Genomic DNA, 20,288 nt, shown 5'->3' with positions numbered 1-20,288 from the left:
GACAGTTTATTTGGTCTTTTAGCTCTGTTGATTTAAATTTGTTATTCTAAATCTCTGTGTTGTTGCTAGCTTTTCTTTTGGTTTTTACTTCATTTTGTACTGTAGTTTTATACATTAAAATTTTATAATATGCATACTACAGTATTTTATGGTTTTAATTGTTGTGAACTGCCCAGAGATCTTTGGCTATTGGGCAGTATAGAAATATAATTAATTAATTAATAAAATAAGTAGCATGTGTGAAATCTGTCTTACGTTCAATGGGCAGCATCCAAGCCAAGCCACCTGCCAGTGGGACCCTATGCCTATGGAACAGGGAGCTAGTAGTCAGCTCAAAATGAATAGAAATGGTTGTTTCTGGAATGGGGCAGCTTAGCAGAGCTTGCAGAAAGAAGTACCACTGACCTGTCCCAATCAGGAAACAAGTGTGATTTGTCGAACCACTAGTTACCAGTTGCGCGACAGATCAAGCAGGACTGCAGCACCAGTATTGGATCCTGCCCTTTGAATTTAAACCTAGGACCTTGAAAAGAATGGACTGTATATAATATTACATTACAAATAGGCTTTACATGCATTCCTTGATCTTGGTGTGTGCTACTTGTTTATGTCAGATCATGGTGACACTGGTTACCTAAGTCCATCATTAAGACTGAGACAAGAGAACTAACATATTCTTTTCCCCTCAAGGACACCATGGGTAGAGGATGTGGGATATATTCTGCTATGAGTCTATTCACAGTTCTTCAGGCTTTGATACAGGGTGCTTCCAGATGGACCAGTGAAAACACATCATGCAGCTATTCAATCTTCTTATCCTTACAGATTATTTGCAGAACAAAAAAAGATGCAAGAAGCAGTGGGGAAAAATGGGGGGATTACAAATGGAAGATGACATTGTCTCAACCCCCGCCTCCCATAACAGTCTGTGAATGAGGCAGAGTGATTGCCCAGTAAAAGCCTCGTCTGGAAGCACCCACAGACACCCCATCCCATATCTGTTCTGACTTATAGGCTAAATACAAAACTGGTGTACCTAATAAATTCACTGGAATCTGCCTTTACACTATGCTAGAATTTCACAACTGCAAGCATGATAGCCCCTAGTTCTGGCTCCAGCATTTTTTAAGCTCTCAAAAAGTAACACTTTCTATTGAGAAAGAAGTAGTGTTTTAGGTTGGGCCTCCTCCAGATATTCATCTCATCTTTCTACGGGAAACTGTAATGGTTGAAAACTTCCTAGTTATTCTCCCACACAAAACACAGACAATAATTTCATGATTTTTTTTCATGTCCTTTTTAAATGGCTCAATTCCTCCTTCGTTCAAGTAGAAGGAGGCATAGGCATGGGTCAGAACCAGGAATTCTCTTGCTCAGGATCCCGATAATTATGGTACTGGGTCTACCCAGATATAGCCAAACAGTCCCAAAAGATGTGCAGATATGTTTAATTTTCTGGCAAGATGATTGTAAAAAGAAGAGCCATAGAGGATTTATGCCCAACCAATGTATACTCTTTTCTGTTTTCTCCCCAGCTAGTATTGCCAGAATATTCCATTCATAGCCTATTCTGTATAATGTTTCTGTGTGCTCAAGAATGGCTGACCCTTGGCTTGAACATTCCTCTGCTTTTCTATCACTTCTGGAGGTAAGTCATAACCCTACTTGGAGTCCACTTTGCTCATGAGGTTGCCACCATTAATCTCCCCTTGCATGACAGAGGCTCTGTGCTGTTAGCAGCTGCAAGACAGGCAGAATTTCAACAGGTGCTATTTTCCCTATGTGGAGGTGCAGTGAACGGTAAGGCTGTATCTGTTAATTTCTACTTGTAATAGAACTGCTGAAGACACAGGTGCTTTGCCAAGGAAAAAAAGAGCAACCCTAGACCCAGCACATAAGTCATAGGGATGGGATGAGATGGGATGTACTGATTGCTCCATAGAAGAGACGAAGGGCCCATTGCTTAGTGGCAGAGCTGATGCTTTGCCTGTCTGCATGCAGAAGGTTCCATATTCAGCTCCCAGCACCTTCACTTAAAAGCATCTCTGACAGCAGGCATTGGGGAAGACAGTGGAGGCTGGTGGCTCTGATTTTGGTGGGGCTGTGGATCTATTCTGGGTTTCAGTTGGAACCAGCCAGGCCTCTAAAGGAGCTATCCAAGGTCCTGAAGCTCACCCCAAAATAGGTTCAGCACCTTGGATAGCTCTTTTAGAGGTCTGGCTGAAACCTAGAGTGGATTTACAGCCCTACTGAAATCAGAACTACCAGCCACCACCTGGGAAAGATTCCTCCTTGATTCTTCCAGTCATGGTGGACAATATGGGGCTAGATGAACTGTTTGTCTGGCAGAGTATAAGGCAGTTCCATAGCCCTATTCAGGTGTTTCCCCCTCACGCAGTTACAGTTGCATGAGCGGGGAGAATAGAAGCACACTGCCTGGGCCTGCCCCCTCCTTTATGTCCCTGTTGTCGGCCCCACAGCCCTCCATTCATTGGGAACTGAACTTTTGCAGCCATGAGCATTCTCTTCTCATGTAGGTTCCCCCATGTAATCTAGAACCCTGGAATATCACGGTTCTAAATTGTGCGTGGCACCTGTGCAAATAGAAACGGCTCCTCACCGCAGATATTCAGCCTCCATAGCTTGGAGGATGGTGGGGCTGGAAACAGGGACAAGGGGGGAGTGGAATCGCATCGGTGGGGTCACCTGAATAAGGTTCATTTGTTCATATTATCCTATACTGTTGTTGCAGGACCGGAGGCACAGGCAGGCAGATGACAACATATAATCTAATGTTTTGTTATTTGTCTTTGTGCAAAAAGGTTCTGCACAAAATTAAGACCAAAAGCTGTGTTTATTGCTACAGACCAGAAGCCAGAGAAGCCAGAGAAAGAGGACAGATTCACAAAGCCAGTAGTTTTTTTTCCCCACCACACAGCAGGATCCTTTTGGCAGAAGGGACCCCAAACACAATGGATTGCAACTGCTACACTTTCGATTATAAAAATTTTCAAGAACCTGCAAAGATCTTGCTTGCTGAACGTGTAGTGACCCTGCAGACCATTGTGCATTGGACTCTTGCAGACAATATGCTTCCTGGCAGGATTGCAAACATCGCAGTGAGGTGGAGAAAGTCTGGTCATATGAGTTTACCAATGGAGAGAGAGAATTGAATACTTTGTCCCAACCATTCACAGAATGTAGAAAATTCACTGGCAAATGTTGCTAATGGCTCAGTTGTGCTCAAGAGCAGGCAGACGCAGGAAATGTAAAACTTGTATATTAATTGTTAGAAGGCTGCTTCAGCAGGGCCGGCCCTACTGTTAGATATCGTGAGACAGCTGCCTCAGGCGGCAGATGCTGGAGGACATGGGGTGGAGGTGGCAGGCTCCCAGTCATTCTTCCTAACCCCCCCCCCCCACACACACACACAGCAGCATTCCCATTCCGCAGCACCAGTGCTGTGGTAATGGCAGTGCTTGCTTCTTGCTGGCCTGGGCTCTGTGACGTGCCTTCTTCCAATGCAACAGAGACAGCACCACTGAGAATGGTCCGTGACTGAGTGAGCAGGCAGTGAGGCAGCCAGCTCTGCCCATGGACTCTAGCAAGCATTGCATGTGCACGTGGGTTGCTGTCTTCACGTGACACGCTCTGGTGCTGCCACTGATGCATGGCAGCACTTGTCTGAGTGGTCAGTGAGCAGGCGCCAGGTGATGGGGTGTTGGAGGACAGAGCTATGTATGCTGTTTGGCCCTGCCTTTCACTCCCAAAGCTAGCCTGTTGCTCTCTGGTGTAGCGGAGGATACTGTCGCCAGTGCTGAAGAACGAGTCAACTGCCAGCTTTGCTATGTGGGACTGGGTGCATGTGTGGAATCACCTTGTCCATCTCTGGGCAAAAAATGTCTTGGGCTGGCCCTGGCTTCATGTGGCAAGAAGCGTGTGTGAACTGGCTTCACGTATGGTCCCAGAGATTTCAACCACACCAATGCATCCTCTTCCTTTTTATGATTTGCAATGCCATGGTTGAAATTGCTACAGCTTCATAGGAACTGCTGGAACCACACACAGGTTCCAGCAGGGTTTTTACGGGGTTGCATTTTAAGCAGCAGCCACACCATGGTTTGTGTGTTCAAATTGGTATTTCCTGTGAATTGTTTCTGGTGTGAGGTTTTTCATCACGGATGGGGGAGCATGTGTGGGGAATGTTGTGCTGGAATGAAAAATCCATGTGTCCCAGTTGTGCATTTTTCCTGAAATAGGTGCATGAGTTTCACTTTCTGATATATTATTTCTCTATCTTGATTCTTCTGTGGAGGAAAAAAAAAGTGCATGCTGGGAATCGTGTAGACGAATACTCAAAGAAGGAGAACTGTTCATGATCTCAGACAGAAAGCAGCATGCATGAGGATTTGTGGCTTGGTATAAGTTCAGTCAGAACACTCCAGATTCTCTCCAGGTGTTTCCTTCTCTTTTTCAGGTATTTCCATTGTCCAGCAGACAGTACAGAGCTAGCATATGACCCACCTGCAGTAATGAATGCAGATACCCTGAGTTACTGTCAAAGAGAGGCCTGGTGTAAACTAGCTTTCTATCTTCTCTCATTCTTCTACTATCTTTACTGGTAAGCTTGGTCTCACTTCCCCCTAGAAAACTGGCATAGACATTAGAGCACCTTTCCCCAGCATGGTAAATGTGTGGAACTACAACCCCCATCACTCCCTAGCCACAGGCTATTTGCCATGGTGGGAGATGTAGTCTTAACACATCTGAAGGCATCAGGGAGGGAAGACTGTCTTAGATGGTGGAGCAATTTGGGGTGGGTGGTTCAAAGGTAGGAAGGACATACAGCTACTGCAGCTGAGAACGACCCTTGCAAAGAATAGGCAGGGCAACTCTATTTGCTGGGACTTTCAGATTCGTTAGATGAGCTTCCTGTACTCCGTCAGTGACCAGGTTCGCATGACATGAGCGTGGTTAATAAACCCTAGTACAGGCTGTGGGTTCTTGGTGGTTTGTTAACCACCCCAGCCACCCACCCTTATCAGGTCCAGACGTCGCAAGCCATGGCCAGCAAGAGTAATTAGGTAAATTGGGCGGCACATAATTGGCATGTGTGGGGCTGGTTAACAAGCCACCGTGGCTTATTAACCACCCTCATGTTGTGTGAATTGGCCCAACTGGTGTTTGACAACCATAAAATAACAGTGATCCTATGTATGGCACTCTTATGTAGACTCACCACAACGTGACTTTTCCCCATCAGGTCTCACAGGGTGAAATGGCTGCCCACACTCAGGAGCTCATAAATTATGAAATGTGTAAGAAAACTAACAATTTCCAAGATGTTTTTATAATAGAGGGACCGCTAGAATTGGTGGGCAACACATGTCCTGTGGGCCACATGTGCCCACAGCTACACCGATAAAGATTAAAGGGGGGCAAAACAGTGGGTTGATCTGGCAGCAAACTGCGACAGAGTTTTAGAGGAGACAAATTTGGGTTGAAAATCTCCATAGTGGCTCTGTAGCAGCTACAGAGGCTTCGAACAGACAGGTTTAGCTTGTTTTCAAGCTAAATTTGCCTGCTCTAAGTCTCCGTAGCCGTTTGCTGCCAACAGCTACTCTCTCATTTTTTGGTGCTGCCGGTGTGGCCGTGGTGACAGGACTGTAGCCCATGGCAGGGGTGGGGGTGGGGATGGTGAAGAATTAGCACCCAGACTGCTTGAAGTTGCCTACTCCTGTGCTAGAGCTAATGGTGTCTTTGTTACATTGGTCATGTGATGCTGTGCCCCAGAAGGATAGATTTCTATTTTGCCAGTTGCAGACATGAGAGCCGGTTGTCACACATCAGCATTTGTAAATGAAAGATTTTACACATGCCCCTTCTTCGAGGTAGTAGCGATTTACTCATTTGTCCAAATGTTCCCTTCTAAATCAGTTGTGATAGAGGTATTGTGGTTTATTTTCTTTTCCACATTTAGGATCCAGTCAATAATGCAGCATTCTTTGAAATGCACCCTCAAGAAGCCAGCGCAATGCTTCTGAGAAGCCACTTTCAGCTGTTAGCCCACTGCATTACTGCAGTCCTACCTTTGTGACGTGCCATCTGTCCTAACACAGTTCTGTGTGAGCTGTTAATGTAAGAGCAGTGCTCAGGACCTGTGTTGATGTTCCATTGCTTGGAGAATGCTATTCCAGAGGTGGATAAGAACAACTAAACACCTTTTGTTAACCACGAACGCCTTTTATTGATTATGCAATATGCCACGACCCTCCTTTTTTATAAGCAAAGTCAATTTGAAAAGAGCAAAGTATATAAAATAAACTGCTGACCTGAATTGGAAATTCAGGACTACGTTTAGCAATGCAAGAAGGAGAGAATTCCAGTATGAGTTAACAGAATGGCAAACTAAGTAGGTGTTGAATAGGGGGAGAGAAGAACCAAAGTACCAGAGACTGGGAGCCAAACTAGAGGTGGTGGCAAGAGATCCACCTGCTTTAATAATCGCCTGTCTGCTCCAATCATGCAGAAAATAGTGCCCATGGTCAGCTTTTAACAGCAGAGGGAGGGAATGGTTGCAGAGTGCAGGATCGTTTCCACAACTGCCCCGCACAACAGGCAATTTTCATCCCAAGCAAGCTCTGCTACCAGAATATTGTTTGGCTTGGAGAAAAGCATGCGGGGGGGGGGGGGGTTGCAGGAAGGTAAGGTGTAGTCTAGGGAAGGTTCCTGCTTAAACTAGTCTGTAGGCACATGGTGAAGCAGCCTTGCTGAAGTTAAGCAGATCGGGTTTGATAAATTCCTGGATGGGAGACCACCCATGAAATCTGTACATACTTCTCTGAGCTCTACAGAAGAACTATAACATATATTTATATAAAATATATTTTAATAAAACATTTTAAAAACTACACAAGAGATCTGGTCATGTCTAATTTGGCTGTTAGTGCACCATTTCCTTAGAAGTGTTCTACAAAGCAATATTCTCTAATTAGGTGTGCTTTTTAATGGACTCTACTGTATTATTTTATTTCTAGAATTACATTGTATGTGGCTCTTTTCCAAAAAGATCTCTCATTAATCTTGATGTTTCTTCTATCCTAGGGGGGCGGGGGAAAGAGGGAAGAAACAAATGAAGAAGCTTCATTTAAATAGAAATCCTTCCTGTACTTCAAGGAATTGCTTTGCAGAAATTTCAAAGATCAAACAGACTGTTGTAGAAGGGGTCAGTGTCAGATTTGGCAGAAATTCAAGCCTAGCTTAGAAACTGCTGGGGAAAACAGGATGGATGGATGGATGGATGGATGGATGGATAGATAGATAGATAGATAGATAGATAGATACCTTGCATGTTTTCCAGTTATCATTGTTAGATCCATCATAATTTGGATATAGAGGCAATGAAGAAACATGCTACACAAGTTTAGCAAGGAAGGAAACAGGATTTCAGAGTCAGCATAAACTGTGGAGAGTAAAAGAGTTAAGAAAATAAATGTGGCCCTGCATATTTCAAAGGGATCTTTTCATACTGTACATTTTTCCTTTATATTCAGCATGATCTACGCTTTAGTGAGTTCCTAATTCAAAGATACCGTTAAAGACTGGAAACAACAAAGGGTGCAGAATAAAGACAAGCCAGCCTACAGTGATGCTTGATATGTAAAGCACAGCAAAGAGGTGGAAGCTTTGAACCTAACAGCCATACAAGATGTAAAAGAAAAAAAGAGCACTCCTTAGGAATAACAGCTGACTGGAAGCAACCTGAAGTGAAAGATGGCTGCACAAACAGCTTCTCTCTCTTACTTCTCTCTGTTTTACAGCCTTTGGATTTTGGATTTCCCAGCATAAACTACGCAAATATATATTTATAAAGTTAAACTTGGCCAATTTTGATGTGCATGTGATGGAGGAAAAGTTTTGTCACATTAATTTATCAAAGGACTGCAAGTCCTGCAATGAAGGGAATTGTTTTTCTACCCTTTCCTCAGAGAGAGACTGAAACATGATGGCTCCCTACCTTCAGAAACTGTGATGAAGGGGGATGCTGTTAATATAGATGTGTAACACTCTGCTTCCAGAGTCTAATCACTTGCTGGAGAACAGCTGGGAAACATTTGCCTAATTGCTCTTGCAATCCAGGTAACTCGAAGGAAGAAGAGATACATCTTATCAGAACATAGGTTAGATGCACATTCAAAATATGCACCCCGTCATTCTCAGATACAGGCCTTTTGTGTGGTTGACTCTCTAGTGGTTTATATTAGCATGTTCCAGCTATACTGAACCAATTTGCACATGGTGCAGTAAAATAGCACTCTAGTGTGTTAGGTATGATGACACACATACATATATCAAGCATACTGCTAGAGGAAATATATGCTAGTCGCACATATGAAGGAATACTGTGACAGAATATCCTACAACCTACAATACAAACTGTAAAGGACTTGTCATGTGGCTTCAGGTGTATGGTCCAATTGAATCTAAAGTTAATGAGGCTGTTCAGTCCCCCCCCCCCCCAGTATACTGAATGGATGTTGTAGAATGTAGTAATAAATGAGGATTTCTTGTTTCATTTGAGATACTATGCTGACTAGGTTGGCAAAGGTGGGTTCCATATGTGTATTTCTATACACACACTTCTCTCTCTCTCTCTCTCTCTCTCTCTTTCTCATATAGATATGCACAGATATTTTGTAGCTGTAAATGTTAATGTCTTCAAGGCTGCAATCCTAAGCACTTTTACTGGGGAGCAAATCCCATTGAATTTGTGTCCCAGTAGATATGCTTAAGAGTACCCTGCACATGATGCATTTTGAAAAGCTTTTTGCACTTTAATGTTTTTTTAATAGTTTTATTTAGCAGAAATGTATTGTCTTACCTAAGATGTCCGCTTTATTGACAAAAAACCACACGATTATTGTTATTGATCAGAGAAGGGGTCAAAAGGGGGTCCTCCTTCTCCACTGCTGCAGCTAGTGTACTCTGAGCTGAAAATCCCAACAGAGCTCTGTCTGTCCTGGAAAGCAGTCTGTAGCAAATACACTGGAAGTGAAGCCTGTGTTTATGGAAGTCTCCCCTCCCTCTCTCATGAAATTGCCTATGTGGAGACAGACTAACATCCCAATCCTATGCATGTTTATTCAGAAGCCAGTCCCATTGAGTTCAGTGGCTCTTCCAGGAAAGGGGGTGTACGAGTGCAGCCTAAAGCTGCAATCCTGCGCATGCTTTCTTGGGAAGAAATGTCACTGAATTCAGTGGGACTTTCCCTTGCAAATAAACAGGCATGTGCTGCACAGCTAAATGTGAGTGGTGAGCCAATTGCAGATGATGTGTGAGTCACATTTGATCCATGGGCTTCCCCTTCCTTGCCAAGTCGTGGAGCATTAGCGTTGCTTCCACTGGTTCACCTAGGAATTAGCAAGTGGTCCCCTTGTATTGAGTGAGGTTGTGATACTAGAGACTTATTTAGAAAATAATTTTGTCTTCTTTTTTTATATAAAAATGATTGAATTCCATCACATATATTGGTTTGCAAATTTACAATTAAAGGTTGGTGCAGCCACCACATAGAGACCCGTTTAAATCTCCACATGGCAAGTCTTCTGCATGCAACCATTGCCATGGAGTTAGCTATTTTTTTCCTTTCCATAGCAAATCGTCAGAAAGGTGGGTGGCAGCATAGTAAACATTGCTATGGGGAGACAGCTGCCACTTATATAAGATTTTCCAAGTGAGTACTCCGGGGCTCACTACACAAATGCCACAATGATGCACTTCCTGCTTTCCGTTCATATGTCTAATGAGGTATGCAAAGCCAATGAGAATTGTTAAAGCACCTTATTGAAGGGTTCAGCAATACAAATTAAAAAAGAACATTTGGCAGATCACATTGAATGGAGATGCTGCAGTGTTGTCTAATGCTTCAAAATGGCTGAAATTTTAGCTACAGACATTATGCCAGGAACACTGATAGAATCCAAGATTATTCTCTATCTCAGCCTTCCTCAGCCTAGTATCCTCCAAATCCTTTGGACTTCAACTCCCATCAGCCCAAGCCAGCATGGTCAATGGTCAGGAATGTTGGAAGTTGTTGTAATCCAAAACATCTGGAGAGCACCAGGTTTATTCAGGGCTGATCTAGTCTGCACAACTGTAAGGGCTGAGCTTTCTCCAGTATGTTTGTTAAACAAGATAATAATTGGAACAATTTAGTTTTTGTTTAAGTAAAATAATAATGCTTAATTAAAAAGTATCTTATTACTGTGAATGGTGCACAAATTCTGCCTGGGTGGCTCATTGTGTGAATGAATAATATCTGAATAATACTAAGCAAGAATAATACCAGGATGGACACACACACGCGCACATGCTTCATATCCCATGATTTAGGCTGCCATCCTATTTCCACTGACCTGGAGTAAAATCCATTAAACTCTGAGAAGATAGATAGATAGATAGATAGATAGATAGATAGATAGATGAATATGATTGCACTGTTAGTGTATCAGTCTCACGGGGGAAAAATGGGGAACAGTTATGAAAAATCACAGTGGGATCCAGGTGTGACTCCTCCCCGAGGACAAGGAGCGTTTTGCCTCCCATCAAAAAAGAAGAAAGTGAGTTGCTTCTAATCTGCATTCCTATTTCTACTTTTATGCCCATAAGTACTGAAGGGCTGTGCTGAGCAAACTTTCAAGGAACTTGCATTCACTGCTATGTCCCCAGATAGTGAACAGAATTACATATACTTGATTTGGCTTGCATCAGCTTTCAAACTTCTCTAGTTGCAAGGAGTTGCAAGCAGCCCCTCAAAGAAATTATTCTCCACTTTCCAGCCTTACTCTACTACATTTAGTTGCAGCAGTTGCAGTGATCTCGAATAAAAATGTCACTGTTCTGGCTGGTTTGATTTCCAGTACAATAAGTTAATGCAGAAAATAAAATCCTTTGTCAATAATTAGGCATATTTATACCCCTTTGAATGCCCTTCTGCCACCCAGCGAATGCAAGTGTGAAATGCATTGGAAAGAGGCACTTCTTGCTAGGCTTTGGACCAAATCCCATTTCATGCTTGGTAGAGGGAGAGCCTGCAAAAAATGGTCAGGGACAATGGCATGGCAAGCAGGATATATGGCACATGAGTACTAATATTGAAATCAAGCCACTTTGCACTATGAACAGTATAGAACCAGGGCTCCCCCCACTTTTTTCAACTTTGAGTTAAAATCAAGGACTTCAGCTTAATCAGACCCTGTTCAGCAGACACCTCCAGGTGTTTTTTTTTTAAGCCTGAAACCTGGCATGTGTATATAGTCATGTTGTTGCAGAACCCAGAGTCGGAGAGACCACGGAGTGAAGGAAAAAATTATTTAACGCGCGGGCTTAAGGCTGGAATCATTTCCAAAGAGCCAGAAGCCCCGAAATACATCAGCACATTGGTTTTATAGACATTGTGACACATATGAAACGGCTCCTCCTCCCCCTCCCGCGTGGGGTTGCAGTCCTCAACATTTCTTCTCCTAGCACCATTGTTTATAATACAAGAACTGGGTTATAGGGTAGCCATGATAAGGAGAGAACAGAAGAGAACAGCAGAGAACAAGATATACAATTGTATGACCTTTGACAAGATAAGGAATTCCTGTGTCTCGTCAGCTTACAACAATATATTCAAGGGAGAAAGAGCTCAGCAAGAACATGAAGCATGAGGCTACTTAGTCTGACCCCCGATATGGCTGCTACATTCCCCCCTTAAATGCATAATTTCATTACAATTATAGCATTTCTGATAACTATACAAAGCTTTTTGTGACATACATATTACTTAGCCTCTTGTTGGGCTATTAGAGCATAGAGGGCAGCAGTTTTACTAGCTGAGACATAAAACAGATTGGTTAAACAGCGCATAAGACAAGGAACACAGAGACATAACAGTATCTCTATGAACAACACTGGTAGAATTAGGATGAACAATGCTTTCAAGCCAGCTAAGATCTGGAAGCCAAGGGGTTAACTAATTGAGCTAATTGTTTTGTCTTATTGTTTTGTTAGCTACTATATTGTGCAGCTTGTTGATCTGTTCATCTACAGCATTGCCATTATCAGTTAAGTTAAAACAACAGAGCTTTTGGTCTCACAACTTAAATGATGAAGAAGGAAGAGGTAATCTATACCAGCTCTGTTTTCTAGAACTGCACCTCTTAGAGCACGCAACTCTTTATTTAACAATGACAATGCTCGTGAGGTGGCATTTATGCTTTTGGCTAAGCTGCAAGCTAACCGGTTGATCTCTAGACCATCAGCCAAGGCTAAACCTGGAACCCCAACCAGTGACATTGCTAAGGCCAATTTTTCTGAGTCAGAATATAACTGCACATGACTATTACAATTTTTAGTTAGTTGGAGTGCTCGAGGCTGCCGTCGACGGATTTTCTCGGGCCACAGGGGAAGAATTGGCACCAGTTCAATTGGCGGCTGAGGCAACATGGGTGGTTATTAGACAAGTTGGCAGGAATGAATGACCAAGTGCGGGAACTACATGTCTAAAACCATCCATGAGGCAAAAGTATGTGGGCATCATTAAAAGATATGTTTTGAATTTTATTACAGTGGAAGGGGGCCAGGGATAGCTTTATATTTTCTGGAAAAAAATTTGACAATTAAGCATTCGTGCACATGTAGCATTTGTTTCAGCAACGATGGGGGTGCGTAGAGTGAACTCTGTAGGGGGTAGGATCTTTGCAACCACGCCCCAGTTAGCATTTTGGGAATAAGTTAAACTTACACCATAAACTCTTTAACATGGTATCTTTTTGAATTTTCCCAGGATGTTTACAAACAGGTATTAGGCAAGAGCTAATAAGCCTGTTTACAGGTATATCTCTTGGCAAACAAAAATGTTTTACTCTCGTGATGTTAGCCAGGTGAAGCCAGTAATTATCAGCAAATCACTGGGACAAACTTCTTCCAGGGGCAGACCCCCCTTTTTGCACCTTATTAAGGAAACACAATGCAACACTACTAACACTACAACATGCATGTTTGATCTTCTTTGGGATCTGACCGTACGCCGGGCAGCTATTCACCTGGCAAGCTGCAGTAGGGTCTAGTCCCCTTCTTCACTTCTCCAGTTGCAGGTCTGACCGTACACAGGGGGACAGTCTCCCGGTGTGTCCACAGTAAGGTCTAGCCTGAATCTTCTTACTGCTTTTTCAGAATGATTTTTAAAGGATTTTCAGGATTTCTGTTCACAGTCTACTCTCCCCCTCTCGCTCTCTTGACTCGTGTCCAGTGTATCCAGGGTTTAACTCCAGCTGCTTTCATAGCTGCAGGGGTGGAAAGTATGACAGTTCTCAGTCCTCTCCATCTGGGAGTCAAAGGGTTATTTTTCCCTCTTTAACTCATACTTTAACTCTTGGTTGGAAAGGATGAACTTCTGTGATGGGAATGGCTTATTTTTTAAGACAAAGCGACGCTGGGCTTGAAGAACTTTGCTCAGTGTTTGGACTTCTTGTTTAAAGCTAACGTTTACTGGCTCTTGATGCCGCTCCAGTGTCAATCATGAAGTCAATGTCATGGCCCCTCACAGTCAATGTCACGGCCCCTCTCAAGCGGTCTCCCTCTTCGCCCATTTTGGCCCCTTTGGTTTTCTCCTTTGTGTATTTGATTTATTTTATTTGGGCATTCATGCCACTAATGTCTATCTTGTCCACACTGGGCACACTGGTTCTTTTTTAAGAATCTTCTGCCTCTGCTGGGTCTTCTTCTTTTCTTCTTTCGTCTACGTGGGCCTCTGGGTTGAGGGTGGTGTACTGGCACGCTCCAAGTACGCTCTGGGGCCTCGGTGGCACCTTGTAGCACTTTAGACACTTCGGTCATATTAATTGACTTCTTCATACCTGCTTTCATGGCTTCTAACAGCAGGGTTTGACACTGGGTGAGGCTCTAGCCCCACTTGTGTTTTGGGATTCCAGCGGGGGGGGGGGGGTTACTTACAAGGAGACTTTATTGGGTAACTTACAGCACACAGGCGTACCTAATGGTTGGATCAGACAGCTTCTCTGAACCACGAACTATTGGGCTAAATGGGTTTTATACCATACATGATACCCATGAGGCAACACAACACTAGCAAGCATTTTCAGCATAGGCTAGAAGCGTTTGGTTCTCAGGCACAGCTTCCTGTAAACAACTTCGCTTCCCAAAGTGCTTGATAACACTTTTATTCATTAGTATGGGAAGACAATTTTTTTCTCTTTCTTTTGCTTTCTTTTTCTTTGCTGATCTGCCTGTATTGCAGATCATGTTTCAAACTTTTTATATAAAACTTTCTGCTCCATGCACCAGCCTTGTCTCTTTATTTGTCTTTTTCAAGTTACTTACTTAACTTGCTTACTTAAACCTTACTTAAACACTTACTTAAACCTTTCTGCCTTACACTAGTCCCAATGACACACATTTGGGATAGGCTCTTCTTCTCCTTCTAGTTACATTTTTTCATCTTAAAGAACTATTACATTATTTTGGCTACTTTTGTTGTTGTTGTTCAGTCGTTCAGTCAGGTCCGACCCTTCGTGACCCCATGGACCATAGCACGCCAGGCCTTCCTGTCCTGCGCTCTCTCCCGGAGCGTGCTCAAGTTCATATTCATTGCATCCGTGATGCTATCTAGCCATCTCATCCTCTGCCGTCCCCTTCTCCTTTTGCCTTCAGTCTTTCCCAGCATCAGGGTCTTTTCCAGGGAGTTTTCTCTTCGCATTAGGTGGCCAAAATATTGGAGCTTCAGCTTCATTATCTGTCCTTCCAATGAGCACTCAGGGTTGATTTCCTTTAGGATGGACTGATTTGACCTCCTTGCAGTCCAGGGCACTCGTAAGAGTCTTCTCCAGCACCACAGTTCGAAAGCATCAATTCTTCGACGCTCAGCCTTCCTTATAGTCCAGCTCTCACAGTCATACATTACTACTGGGAAAACCATAGCTTTGATTAGACGGACCTTTGTCGGCAAGGTGATGTCTCTGCTTCTTACTATGCTGTCTAGGTTGGCCATAGCTTTCCTCCCAAGGAGCAAGCGTCTTTTAATTTCATGGCTACAGTCACCGTCTGTGGTGATCTTGGAGCCCAAGAAAGTAAAATCTGTCACTGCTTCCATTTCTTCCCCTTCTATATGCCAGGAAGTGATGGGGCCAGATGCCATGATCTTAGTTTTTTTAATGTTGAGTTTCAAAGCAGCTTTTGCACTCTCCTCTTTCACTCTCAACAAGAGGCTCTTTAGATCCTCTTCGCTTTCTGCCATTAGGATGGTATCATCTGCATATCTGAGGTTGTTGATAATTCTCCCAGCAATCTTAATTCCGACCTCTGATTCATCCAACCTGGCATTTCTCATGATGTACTCTGCATATAAGTTAAATAAGCAGGGTGACAATATGCAGCCTTGTCGTACTCCTTTCCCAATTTTGAACCAATCGGTTGTTCCATGTCTGGTTCTGACTGTTGCTTCTTGACCCTCGTACAGGTTTCTCAGGAGACAGGTAAGGTGGTCTGGTACTCCCATCACTTTAACAATTTGCCACAGTTTGTTGTGATCCACACAATCAAAGGCTTTAGCGTAGTCAATGAAGCAGAAATAGACGTTTTTCTGGAATTCTCTTGCTTTCTCCATGATGCAGCGAATGTTGGCGATTTGATCTCTAGTTCCTCTGCCTCTTCGAAACCCAGCTTGTACTTCCGGTAGTTCTCGGTTCGCATACTGCTGAAGCCTAGCTTGTAGGATTTTGAGCATCACCTTGCTGGCATGTGAAATGAGCGCAATTGTGCGGTAGTTTGAACACTCTTTGGCGTTGCCCTTCTTTGGAACTGGAATGTAAACTGACCTTTTCCAGTCTTGTGGCCACTGTTGAGTGTTCCAGATTTGTTGGCATATTGAATGCAGCACTTTAACAGCATCATCTTTTAGGATTTTAAATAGCTCGGCTGGAATACTGTCATCTCCGCTAGCTTTGTTGTTACTAATGCTTCCTAAGACCCACTTGACTTCACTCTCTAGGATGTCTGGCTCAAGTTCAGTGACCGCACTATCATGGCTATGGCTTCACTGAGTTACGCAAGCCCCTTCGCCACAACAAGGCAGTGATCCACGAAGGGGATGTGGCTACTTTACCCCAGGTAATAAGCTCCAGGCACAATCAGCTGCTTTTAATTTACCCTGGGGGCAACTATGGCCACGCTTCTTTTCTACAAATGTTTTTTCTTTGCCTCTTGCCTTTTCTTTCTTTTTCTTTCTCCCTTCTCTATCTGTCTGCTACTTTTTCTATTTCCTTCTTTTCTACTTGCCTTTGTCTTTTCTCCTTGTCATCCATCGGGAACCACACTTAGTATCATTTGGAGTTGCAACTAACACTAATCTGCAAATATCACATATATTTTATGATATCTAAGAAATCATAAAATACACACAACAAACTTTTTCTGCAATTTAACACAATGAATGGAAAACACTTTTTGCATGGTAAGGCATGATGGAGCAGATCCAGCAATCATACTGCTCTTCTGGCTGAAAGCTCAGGGCCCATTAAAATCAAGGGATGGGCATACTTACACACGCAAAGAGTTCTAGGTCACCATTTTTGCATCGGCAACTCTATGCTGCATGAGTTCTGGCAGAAGGAAATCTAAAAGTCATAGATCAAACTCAGCCTGCTGTACACTGAGCTGACTACAAACACAGACACACGGTCTACAGCGATGAAAGTTCAAGTTTATCAAAAGCTTCACAGCACTGTCCATCGCAAGTCTTTGACAATTTAAAATTTTAGTCCATGTGCAGAGTGTCTCTAAAAAGCCCAGACAATGATGGAGGCAAACAGAGAAGGCTCTGGGCAATGAAGATGAGATGTTTCCAGCAAAGGCTCTCCACTTTTGCATCAGTTTAAAAAGGGGAAGTGTAGCCCTACACCCCTTCTGACAGACAAGGGCCTTTAACTTTTTAGCAAGGCCTCTGTCTAAACAGAGCGGCACAGCTCAGCTCTCTAGCCGTGACGCTTTAACTTGGGCAACTCTTCTGTAAATTTTACTTCTGTCAGGTTCTCACAGACATTTTAAAAACTTACTCTTTTTTTTTTCCTCTTCTAACCTGGTACACGAAAGCACTGAAACACTGAGTGCCGAAACTCAGGACGCTGGGGGGTGATGGGCATCGCCTTATACTTGCATTTTTCAGGCAGCCATTAATCTTCGGGGAGGCGGTGGGGTGATTTGCAGGACTTCAAAGGCAAGCTTCTTAGTTTGTTTGTATTTGTAAATCCCAAGCTCAAAACAGGACATGATGAGGTACAGGGCAGCTAAATCTTTGCTTTGGCACGGGCAACAAATAACTCGGGTAAGCTTTCTTCGCTGGGGTCTCAAACAGGAAAACAGTTTTAATTTAAAGTTGTAACATCACTGACAGCGTCAGCCAGCCAGCTACACAGATCTCATTGTTTTTTAAGACAGTTGCTCCAATATCTTCTTTTCTTCTCAATCAGGTTGGGTCTCCCAGCTTACACAGTTTATTGCAGCTTTCAGGAGCATGGTAGTAGCGTGATTTTGGCTTGGCCAGGAACATGCTGTCTGGTTTCTCGGTCTCTTCAGCACACACACTTAGGCAGTGTAACACTGGACACGTAAATCAGTGAGATTTCTTTATTGCAGGGAATCCCACGGCAAAAGCTTAATGGTTACGCTCTTCAGAAATCATATAGCCGATGGTCAGTAGCTACAGGCTCTATGCAATTCTAACACAGTTCAAAGCTAAACACGGTTACCTTGACAGAGATCTTCAACATGGTCTTTCCGCTTCATTCTGCTTTGGGACAGTCTTATGGCACACTTTTCACTCGAAGAGGGGTCTAGCCTGTGCTCTGGGGGCTGATTCTTCACCTTTATTTTCTATTTTGCCTTCATCTTCTGGGTCTTCATTTTCAGTTTCCATTTCTTAGGGATTTCATCTCAATTAGGCGAGGTGATGATGTTGCACAACTCAGAACGTTGTGGGCAATTTTTCTGCCCCCCCCCTCTCGGCACGCTAGGCTAACAGCTTCTTCTTCAGCCTTACACTCTCACGCTCCCACGCTTTGTTAAAAGCCAGACTGTCCTGCAACATTTTTCTAATTAACAGCCTCAGATCTTGTTCTTTTTTTCCTCTCAGCTCGACCTTGAGCTTTTTGCTGTTTTCTCTCTCTATTCTGAATCTTTTTTTTTTTTTTAAAAACACCCTTTTCCTTCTTTGTTTGACATACATCTCAAGCGGGTGCAAGTCTTGAGCAGTAGACAAGCTCGCCTCCTCTTTTTTGTGAGAACACATCTTTTTAAGGGTCACTGCCGATTTTATTAAATCTTCTGCCCAACGCTTCAATTCTTCAGTTTCTTTTATTAATGCTGATTGAGGTGTAAGAGGGGAACCTCCCGATCCCGTAGAGATGAAAGTCTCGGCAGACAATATCTGGGAGTTGAGGACCGTAGCTGAAATCGGCGAATTACTGCCGGTGGGGCTTGAAACTGATGGCGACAGTTCTAAGTCAAAGCAAGGGGCAATGCCTCTGTAGGGGGGATGGCAGGGGCTCAGGACCCACAGGATCTGGATCTCGACGGGGCGGTCTCACAGTAACATGGGCCCGTGGTGGAAGCAGGGCATAAGCAGGTGGAAACGCCGCTAGCTCTGCCAGATCTTCACACGGGGCTTCTAACACTGGTTGTAATTTCTTTTGGGGCAATTTTTCTTTTCTGAGCACCAAAACTTTTGCCTGGGATTCTAGGCATTTCTTTAGCTATGGAGGAGAAGCACGGACTATGGAATCCCACGAGTTTATGTAGGGAAATGGGTCGGGGTGCCCAGGTCTCCCAGCCACAATGGCATATACACGGCTGATTTTGCTGGGCTCTAAAGAGCCTTTAGTAGGCCATCCTACACCAAAAGACAGCCACTCTATTTCACACAAAGTCTGCAACCGTTGAGGATTCATGGGGGGGTCCCCATAATCTCCACTAAAACCTTTCTTAAAATTTGCTAGCATACATCCCAAGGGGGTGCAAGGTTTGCTTCCCCCACCACCCATAGCCTCCCTCCTAAATTGAAGACAGACACAATTAGGGAATGGGAATTGGTCAGTGAGTAAGGGGTCTCACTGGCCGACACAAGAGGATTTTACACACCACGCACTTTGCTACTGGCCTGGGCACCCGAACGGTCAACGGTATGCGTCAGAAACCGCAGTAGCCACTCACACAATCATCAATCTCTCCACTGCATCCATATGTCCCTGCCACCCACTTTTCCCATTTTTTACCAGAGCGGAAAGCGGCTTCCCCAGCTTCCTCAGCTTCCTACTGAGTACTGGCGTGCTGGGTACTGGCACCCACTTGGGGGTGTGATCAGGCCCCCCTTCTACCTGCAAGGAGTAGGTTCTTTTGTATACGTATACCACCAACACTGACCTTCTTCATAAGGTGGGGCCCTCTTTTTTTCTGCCCAGTGGCCTTTCTCCCTAAAGGCGGGGCCCTCTTTTTCCCATATACTTGCCTTTCTCCTGAAGGCTTCCAATGTGGGTTTCAACTCAATTGCAGCTGCGATACAGGCAGGGCTCAAGTTCCTTCCTCCGCTTCCCAAGGTTCTCTTGCCGCTCGCTGCCGTTTGGGCGATCCCGGTGCAGGCTTTCTCCCATTCAATCGACAAAAAGGTCGGTGGCGCCAAGAAAGGGAGGCATGCGCCGAGCTCGTCTTCCCGGTGCGGCGATCAAGAGCGGGCAAATGCCACCTGTCTGGCTCAGAGCCTGCCACATCCGAGTCACGGCACCATTTATGTTGCAGAACCCAGGGTCAGAGAGACCACGGAGTGAAGGAAAAAGAGATCCTTTATTTAACGCGCGGGCTTAAGGCTGGAATCATTTCCAAAGAGCCAGAAGCCCCGAAATACATCAGCACGTTGTTTTTATAGACATTGTGACACATATGAAATGGCTCCTCCTCCCCCTCCCATGTGGGGTTGCAGTCCTCAACATTTCTTCTCCTAGCGCTATTGTTTATAATACAAGAACTGGGTTATAGGGTAGCCATGATAAGGAGAGAACAGAAGAGAACAGCAGAGAACAAGATATACAACTGTATGACCTTTGACAAGATAAGGAATTCCTGTGTCTTGTCAGCTTACAACAATATATTCAAGGGAGAAAGAGCTCAGCAAGAACATGAAGCACGAGACTGGATGAGGCTACTTAGTCTGACCCCCGATATGGCTGCTACAATGTTAG

The 20,288-nt window shown here is 44.0% G+C and overlaps 1 protein-coding gene across 1 annotated transcript in view; it reads left to right on the top strand.

The window, feature by feature from the left end:
* CNIH3 (cornichon family AMPA receptor auxiliary protein 3) overlaps window positions 1-8,573 on the top strand; it is a 105,908-nt gene extending 97,335 nt beyond the window's left edge. Inside the window, exons 4-6 of the mRNA XM_084828667.1 lie at window positions 1,536-1,648; window positions 4,478-4,621; window positions 7,554-8,573. Of these exons, the coding sequence (XP_084684793.1) occupies window positions 1,536-1,648; window positions 4,478-4,621; window positions 7,554-7,581 (285 nt within the window). The 3' untranslated portion in view covers window positions 7,582-8,573. The remainder of the gene's footprint in view (window positions 1-1,535; window positions 1,649-4,477; window positions 4,622-7,553) is intronic.
* Window positions 8,574-20,288: the final 11,715 nt, after the last annotated feature.

This window comes from Heloderma suspectum, chromosome 1 (assembly GCF_057233095.1).
Source record: "Heloderma suspectum isolate Gila_16-S chromosome 1, 16-S_ref, whole genome shotgun sequence".
NCBI lineage: Eukaryota > Metazoa > Chordata > Lepidosauria > Squamata > Helodermatidae > Heloderma > Heloderma suspectum.
Note: the sequence above shows the minus strand (reverse complement) of the source record. Positions and strands in the feature narration are given on the sequence as shown.